The sequence below is a fragment of the Myzus persicae genome, unplaced genomic scaffold (assembly GCF_001856785.1).
Source record: "Myzus persicae strain clone G006 unplaced genomic scaffold, MPER_G0061.0, whole genome shotgun sequence".
Taxonomy (NCBI): Eukaryota; Metazoa; Arthropoda; class Insecta; order Hemiptera; family Aphididae; genus Myzus; species Myzus persicae.
This window is the reverse complement of record NW_019102099.1, coordinates 212,069-220,989: the sequence shown is the minus strand read 5'-3', so window position 1 is coordinate 220,989 and position 8,921 is coordinate 212,069. Positions and strand designations below refer to the sequence as shown.

Sequence of the window (8,921 nt, the reverse complement as noted above, 5' to 3'; positions counted from 1 at the left end):
TGGTCTTCCGGTTGAAATTTTAATGAATATACCTAATGAAAATTCTGTTAAGCGTGTTATTCAAAAGCAACGTAGCAATTTAAATCCTCCTAAACCTACTTGCTTGGAAGATCTGAAAATTGAAGGTAAATATTTCACTTATTTTAAACTATTTATAGTCATTTGAAATATTCGTTTTTTATTATACCGGGTGATTCTTTTATCATTGAACACTCATTATTTCAAAAATTAATAATGTTTTTGAAAATATTTTTTTACATAGTTACATAATTTTTTCAAGTTGTCGAAAAACCAACGGTTTTATTAAAAAATTATATTTTTATCATTTTCATTTTTTATTTTATAATTCTTAATTTGTTTTTTCTATTATTAAAGCGATATTACGTTAACATTTAAAATTTATCAAGTAATAAATATTTTTTTATGTAGTTGTTTTATTAGTCATTTGAAATATTAATGATATTATTTAATTTGTATTTTAGGCGATTGGTCATTATATGAAGAAAAACCACTTTTATTATTCGACAACATGGATTTAAACCACGAAAGAGTTATCATTTTCGCTGTGGATGAAGGACTTCGTATTTTAGCAGAGGCAAATACTTGGTATTGTGACGGAAATTTTAATCTCAGTCCTGAATATTTTATGCAATTATACGTTATAAGAGTCCCAAAAAATGATTTTTTTATTACTGCGGTATATTGTTTTTTAGAGCGTAAGACAACTTCAATTTATGAAACAATGTTTAAAATAATTATTGAAAAATGCGAAGAGAAAAATTTGTTTCCTGACCCCAGGTTTCTGCATGTCGATTTCGAAAAAGCAGTAATTACGGCGGCTATAGTAATATTTTTGGTTCGGAATTAGAAATAAGAGGGTGCTTTTATCATCTATGCCAGAGTACATTTCGCAAAATCCAGAATTTAGGTTTACAAAACATGTATATGAATGATGACAAATTTAGTCATTTTTGTTCGATGATTGATAGTTTGGCATTCTTACCCCTTGAACGGTTGCACGAAGGAATGGATTTTTTAAAACAAACAAGCATTTCTGAAGCGCATGGATTGTTGAGTTACTTTGACACCACATATGTTAATGGTTCATATAGGAGAGTTGGTGCTGGTATGAACACACAATTAAGAAAAACTAATCCCTTATTCCTACCAAAAACGTGGAATGTCTTTGAAGCCACATTAAATAGTGAACACAGAACTAATAATATATGTGAAGCATGGAACAACCGCTTCACACACTTGGTAGGTCATAGTCATCCAACAATATGGGTGCTAATTAAAAAAATCAAGTTAGAGATTGGAGCCTATAGGGCAAAAATAGCATTAAGCAGTACAGGACAACCCATGAAAAAATCAAAAATGAATCAAAAAAACATCAGGCTTGAAACATTATGCAAGCGAATTCATAACTCCGAGCTAAGTGTTGAAGAGTTTTTAACTCAAGTGGGACATAGTATTAGGACACGGCCAAGGTTATAGGCTAAGGATATAGATTTTTCATTCTGAATTCAAATGTAATAATTGTATTATAAATTATTGCTATTATTTTAAATAACATTAATGTTTTGTTGTACGACATAAAATTTTATTTTTGTGTATTTTATTTTTAATAATATTTAGTAATATTTTTATTTTTATTGTGCCTACCTATAATATTGATTTAAGTTTAAAAATGTATACTTGCATAAATATATATCTATAAATAAATATGCATATATAAATAAACCGGACTTTTGTTCTCCGGACTTTTACTAGATCGGACTTTTTTTCGCCGGACTTTTAGGTAGAATACCACAGTATACACATTGGTTCGTCTGTTATGTAGATACGCGGTTTGTATGATAATATTGATAATAATCACTACAATCACAGATTGTATGAAAATAATATTAACCATTTTCCAGTATTCATTATTCACATTGATATCGACAATGATTAGCCATGACTATCAAGTATTAGTATTACTTTGAATCATTTAACAAGTTAGCTTTTACATTAATTATACGTTTGTGCCAATAGAAATATGAATGAAGAATGGCTTAGAATGCACCTGAATGGCTGAATGTTCGGTCGACGGCTAAGCACTTGAGAGCATTCATAGTAAGTCCATACTCCGTAAGAATCTTTTTAAATGAATTTGTACCTTTGTTTCTATAGTAATATGAATTCACCCGTACCGACTTTTACGTTTTCAACCCAAAACTTGGAATCATTATGTATTCTTAGTAACAAAAAATTAAAAATATGTTTTCCATTACTTGAGTATTAGTGTATTACATATTTACATGTCTGTTAATACATACTTGTATATATATATATTAAAACAATTATTTTAGTCCAGTAAGTCCTCATTTAACAATTCACCTTATTTAACTTTGAACGAGAATTTACTGTAGTAAGTTTTAGCTCTTACTGATCAGAAGTTACACTAACCAAACAGGTATAACTGTTAATTAGTATTGTCATTTCTCACAATATATACAAGTATAAGTTTGGAGTAGTAACCCTTACATATATTGTAATTATTAGTTAGTTTTTAACTAATGATATGATTTATTACTTAATATATGATTATAAATAATCACAAACCTAAATTTACATTCAAAAACAAGTAATTTCAGATAACAAGAGTGCAGCTGTGTAATTAGTATTATTTTTGCTAGATTAAAGATATGTGTGAGTGTTGAGAAAAAGAAGACTGCAGCCGAACAAAGACTATAATATATTGATGTTTTTAATGATAGCTGATTAGAGAATGACGGTTATGTACACCATCAAAATAAACCATATCTCCAAGTATGTTGCTTATACTTTACCTACTACTAAATATAATTAATTTAAATCACAGATATATATACTATACTAGGTCACCATCTTGCCATTATCAAGTGAAATGGTCCGCAATATGCCTAGTAGTATTCCTTACCTTATGAGCACAATACCCCTGATAGGTAAGAACATATCTATGCTTAAGCATCGGCAGATTTTTGGATTTTATAATTTTCAAGCGAGATGTGAGCACTTTTGATTTGTGTTATTTCAAATACTTGTTCACGCTTGAAAATGAAAATATCAAAATTCTACCGACGCTTGAGCATAGATAATATTCTTACTTAAAAGTTTGAAAACACTTAAATTCACTCTAATAACAAAACTAACAAGCAACGGCACACTATTCAAATTAGTGAACGAGTATTTGTAATGTGGTAAGATGGTAAGACAACAGACGCATGGGTAGCATTCATTTATCAGATCAAGTATTAAATATTAAAAATAATATGTGTTGATTACAAATTTCACAGCATTTAATATTTATGCAATTGCCTATTATGTAAAGTAATAAATAACAGTGCCTTACATCAACAACTTCCCTTTTAATAATTAAAATATTTGTAATAATTTGCAATTGATCAATAGAGTTTTACCTTAAATAATACTTTGCTAGTTATGATACATTTTTACTAAAAAATGTAACTATAGTATACACTCATTATGTTTACAATTAGGCATTTATTTGTATTGTTCCTACTATGATACCCATTACTAAACCTAATCTGTAATCAATATTTTTAAATCATGTATAAATGCAACTACACAGACACATATACCTGAACTGTAAGATTAAAGATAAATAAAAAACCACAATGAACAATACAACACAAGTGTTTAAAAAATAAGATTTATAAACATTTTGACGTAATAAGAAAATTATCAAAAAAAATACAAATATATAATGTCTAACTTTAAACAGAATGTTAAACAACTTAGCAAGAACATTAGCATAATTGATATTAAAAATGAATAGTCTTTGCAAATTGTTATCATTAATTGATACTATTTAATAAGTTGATGAAAACTGTTTCCTAAAAGAATGTAAATATAGGCAAATTTTTAGAAATTAATGTTATGAACATCAATTTATGACGTCCTACAAGCAGTCTTACATATGCAACATTTTAAATAAAGCTGGAATATACATTCTCAGCTGTACCTCAACAATATTATGTTTAATAGGTACAACTAGCTTCAAAGACAATCACATGTAATTTTTTAATTAGTTTTCCAACTCAATATTGGGAATAAAATATCTGTCAGTGAAACCTAAAATTTTAAATATTCTATTGGTTCATTCATTGTATTTGTTCCTCAATGTGCTTTGTATGAAATTAATTGAAGTTTTATTATGTCACTCATTGCAATCATTATATTAGAATATTTGAAATTTATGTGAAACATGATGTGCGTTCTGCAAAATGTTACTGTGCTTATACTATGAGGAAACATTAGGTGTTTCAATTCCCAAATGAAATTTGTCCAGTTCCTTGTGCACTATTTGAGAAATTTACCTTTTTTGTCTTTTAAACTATTGGGTTTTCTGCACGTATCAGCCAAATTTATAAAATCATTGACACTTTCACTACATTGTTATAGTGTTTTGTATATGTTTTTAAACAAGACTTTAAGAATTATCTTACAAGCATGTTTTTGAATAGAATTATTGTATAACTCATTTCTGAATGTATGTGTTCAATATTGATCTTTCTGCTATTGTTGTTATACTACATATTCATGCACCTTCTCAGAACCCTTTCATATCACTGGAAGTGTGACGATTGAGGTTTGAGAGAAACAGTTATTTTCAAAAATCCATCCTAAAAAATATTTATGTGCTTATTTCCTACAAAGAAATGGAGACAGTCTTGTTGATTACCTTTTCCCAATACTTTTTAATTGCTATAAATCATATTATTGCGCCTATGTTTCTCTAATACTTGCATGGGTATTCGATGGCAATTCAGCTATACTAGAAGAACATTTGAACACCAACACTTGTTATAAATGTTTATTTTTTTTTCTAGGTTATTCACTAACTATTTGTGCAGAAGACTCCAAGGATAAATCAGTATGGGACCTGTGGAGCTATGGCAGTTGGATGGAAACTATTCATACGAAGAATAACTGGAGATATTGAACTCTTTATGCAGAAATTATAGCTACTCGTTCATCAGTATTATGTTTAATAGGTACAACTAGCTTCAAAGACAATCACATGTAATTTTTTAATGAGTTTCCCAACCCAATATTGGGAATAAAATATCTGTCAGTGAAACCTAAAATTTTAAATATTCTATTGGTTCATTCATTGTATTTGTTCCTCAATGTGCTTTGTATGAAATTAATTGAAGTTTTATTATGTCACTCATTGCAATCATTATATTAGAATATTTGAAATTTATGTGAAACATGATGTGCGTTCTGCAAAATGTTACTGTGCTTATACTATGAGGAAACATTAGGTGTTTCAATTCCCAAATGAAATTTGTCCAGTTCCTTGTGCACTATTTGAGAAATTTACCTTTTTTGTCTTTTAAACTATTGGGTTTTCTGCACGTATCAGCCAAATTTATAAAATCATTGACACTTTCACTACATTGTTATAGTGTTTTGTATATGTTTTTAAACAAGACTTTAAGAATTATCTTACAAGCATGTTTTTGAATAGAATTATTGTATAACTCATTTCTGAATGTATGTGTTCAATATTGATCTTTCTGCTATTGTTGTTATACTACATATTCATGCACCTTCTCAGAACCCTTTCATATCACTGGAAGTGTGACGATTGAGGTTTGAGAGAAACAGTTATTTTCAAAAATCCATCCTAAAAAATATTTATGTGCTTATTTCCTACAAAGAAATGGAGACAGTCTTGTTGATTACCTTTTCCCAATACTTTTTAATTGCTATAAATCATATTATTGCGCCTATGTTTCTCTAATACTTGCATGGGTATTCGATGGCAATTCAGCTATACTAGAAGAACATTTGAACACCAACACTTGTTATAAATGTTTATTTTTTTTTCTAGGTTATTCACTAACTATTTGTGCAGAAGACTCCAAGGATAAATCAGTATGGGACCTGTGGAGCTATGGCAGTTGGATGGAAACTATTCATACGAAGAATAACTGGAGATATTGAACTCTTTATGCAGAAATTATAGCTACTCGTTCATCAGTATTATGTTTAATAGGTACAACTAGCTTCAAAGACAATCACATGTAATTTTTTAATGAGTTTCCCAACCCAATATTGGGAATAAAATATCTGTCAGTGAAACCTAAAATTTTAAATATTCTATTGGTTCATTCATTGTATTTGTTCCTCAATGTGCTTTGTATGAAATTAATTGAAGTTTTATTATGTCACTCATTGCAATCATTATATTAGAATATTTGAAATTTATGTGAAACATGATGTGCGTTCTGCAAAATGTTACTGTGCTTATACTATGAGGAAACATTAGGTGTTTCAATTCCCAAATGAAATTTGTCCAGTTCCTTGTGCACTATTTGAGAAATTTACCTTTTTTGTCTTTTAAACTATTGGGTTTTCTGCACGTATCAGCCAAATTTATAAAATCATTGACACTTTCACTACATTGTTATAGTGTTTTGTATATGTTTTTAAACAAGACTTTAAGAATTATCTTACAAGCATGTTTTTGAATAGAATTATTGTATAACTCATTTCTGAATGTATGTGTTCAATATTGATCTTTCTGCTATTGTTGTTATACTACATATTCATGCACCTTCTCAGAACCCTTTCATATCACTGGAAGTGTGACGATTGAGGTTTGAGAGAAACAGTTTTTTTCTAAAATCCATCCTAAAAAATATTTATGTGCTTATTTCCTACAAAGAAATGGAGACAGTCTTGTTGATTACCTTTTCCCAATACTTTTTAATTGCTATAAATCATATTATTGCGCCTATGTTTCTTTAATACTTGCATGGGTATTCGATGGCAATTCAGCTATACTAGAAGAACATTTGAACACCAACACTTGTTATAAATGTTAATTTTTTTTTCTAGGTTATTCACTAACTATTTGTGCAGAAGACTCCAAGGATAAATCAGTATGGGACCTGTGGAGCTATGGCAGTTGGATGGAAACTATTCATACGAAGAATAACTGGAGATATTGAACTCTTTATGCAGAAATTATAGCTACTCGTTCATCAGTATTATGTTTAACTAGCTGATCCCGTGTACTTCGTTACCCGTTATATGTACCAAATATATAAGACTCAAACCTATATAAATAATATATAATATAATAAATACAATATATGGATAAATAATAACATTAATTTTTCTAGCTTTATACAAATAAAAAATAAAATAAAAATAAAAATAAATACAGATAATAATTTTATAAGACTTCTGAGTATATGACGTTTTTCGTTTTATCTCCTGTTGAAATTAATATCATAATATGATTCGGGTCTCCAGTTCGAGAAAATGAAGCACTCTGTTCGTAGATCTACGCCAATGTACTTGAATTTTTGACCTTGCGCTTTGTTTATCGTAATTGCAATAGAAACTTTAACCGGGAATTGAAGCCGTTTGATAGAAAACGGTAAGTCTGAGGGAATCATGGGAATTCTTCGAATAAATGCTATTTCTCCTTTTGCTGGCCCTGTAAGAATTACTGCTTTTATAATATTATTGCGCAACGATTTTATTTGTAATCTTGTACCATTACATAAGTTCGGTGGTTGAATATTACGTAATAATGTAATTGGAGCACCAAATTTGTAATTTTAGCTTATGAGGAGGAAATCCCGAAGGAGAAAGTGAATTGAGATATTCTTGTGGATAATGAATAGCATCATCTGTTGATGTAACTGTATCAATAGACAGATATTCACGTGAGTGTCCATCGAATTTTAGAAGGATGATATCATTGATTTCTCCTGCTGTTACATTTCTCGGAGAGATAATAGCGCTTTCAGATAACCACTGATAAGATTTATTTTACAGATTAAAAATGTCAGGATAATCTGTAGAATACAACTCTTCCACGTTATTGACCACCCGTCCAATTGCGTGATTGACACAAATGTAACCATTTTTCATTTTCTAAAGTTCCATTTCCAATTTTCAACAACTGTGCGGGAAAAATATCGTCCCCTCCGCATAACTAAACTCTCAAGTTTGTTCGCAAATAAAGTTTTTCAACATAGTTCCATATAGGGGAAGATTTTGATTAAGCATTAACGACATCAGCTCGAGTACCTCTTGGGATCACTGGTAAGGTTTGATGGAAATCACCAGCGAAAACAAATGTTATGCCACCCATAAATTTATTATTACACTTAAGATCTTTTAATGTTCGAACGATTGCTTCAATATGTGATCTGTGACTCATTGTACACTCATCCCACACAACGAATGAGGTTTCTTGAAGAATTTTTCCAAGAGGGCCATCTTTACGAATCGGACAAACGTATTCTGTATCAAATAATACATTTAACGGTAACTTGAAAGTCGAGTGAGCAGTTCTGCCGCCACTAAGTAGAGTTGCTGCTATAACAGATGAAGCTACTGCTAATGCAACTTTACCTGAGGATCTAATATGAGCCAACAACAAATTAAGTATGAATGTTTTTCCTGTACCACCCGGATCATCTAAAAAAAATACTCTTTCTTGATGATTCATTACGTTTTCTGTAATAACATTAAAAGCATATTTTTGATCATTTACTAATTTTGGTAAATTGATTTCTACAAATTCTTGTAATCGGTTATTATCGTAAGAACGCAAAATTAATAATTCAAAAGGATCAGATGTATTTTCATTGTCACTAATTGCAATCTTTATACTAGAATATTTGAAATTAATGCGAAACATTAGGAGGCTTCTCTAAAACTCTTGCCAGGCTCCTTCAGTTTGGACATGCAGGAGAAATTAGATATATTCTTGGAAAAGTGCGAGATTGCACTAGCTTGCGCACATGACCATGTACAAGCTTGACTTCTCCAAGGAAATTCAAGTCAGACTGACAGTGATTATTTGTCTGGCGGTCGAGCTTCAAGAAATAAAAAATTGGACT

The 8,921-nt window shown here is 29.9% G+C and overlaps 2 protein-coding genes and 1 long non-coding RNA gene across 8 annotated transcripts; 2 read left to right on the top strand and 1 right to left on the bottom strand.

Moving 5' to 3' along the window:
* The first annotated feature begins 485 nt into the window (after positions 1–485).
* LOC111031272 lies at positions 486–1,573 on the top strand. The gene has a single exon (XM_022311149.1). It carries the CDS (start codon positions 940–942, stop codon positions 1,495–1,497), a length of 558 nt encoding a protein of 185 aa, XP_022166841.1. The 5' UTR covers positions 486–939; the 3' UTR covers positions 1,498–1,573.
* A 382-nt stretch (positions 1,574–1,955) lies between these two features.
* Positions 1,956–7,068, top strand: LOC111031276. Of its 6 annotated transcripts, XR_002604178.1 has the most exons (6): positions 1,956–1,970; positions 2,038–2,118; positions 2,682–2,814; positions 4,878–5,042; positions 5,888–6,052; positions 6,898–7,068. It is a non-coding gene; the product is annotated as an uncharacterized LOC111031276 (long non-coding RNA). The 6 variants fall into 6 exon arrangements; XR_002604180.1 differs by lacking the exon at positions 2,682–2,814; XR_002604177.1 differs by having other exon boundaries at positions 1,964–2,118.
* A 1,006-nt stretch (positions 7,069–8,074) lies between these two features.
* LOC111031255 lies at positions 8,075–8,719 on the bottom strand. Its single transcript, XM_022311127.1, has one exon. It carries the CDS (start codon positions 8,717–8,719, stop codon positions 8,075–8,077), a length of 645 nt encoding a protein of 214 aa, XP_022166819.1.
* Positions 8,720–8,921: the final 202 nt, after the last annotated feature.

What these genes read in the sequence shown, in the direction of transcription:
- LOC111031272 (XM_022311149.1), top strand. Translation starts at nt 940, where the DNA reads ATGTATATGAATGATGACAAATTTAGTCATTTTTGTTCGATGATTGAT.
- LOC111031255 (XM_022311127.1), bottom strand. Translation starts at nt 8,719, where the DNA reads ATGTTTCGCATTAATTTCAAATATTCTAGTATAAAGATTGCAATTAGT.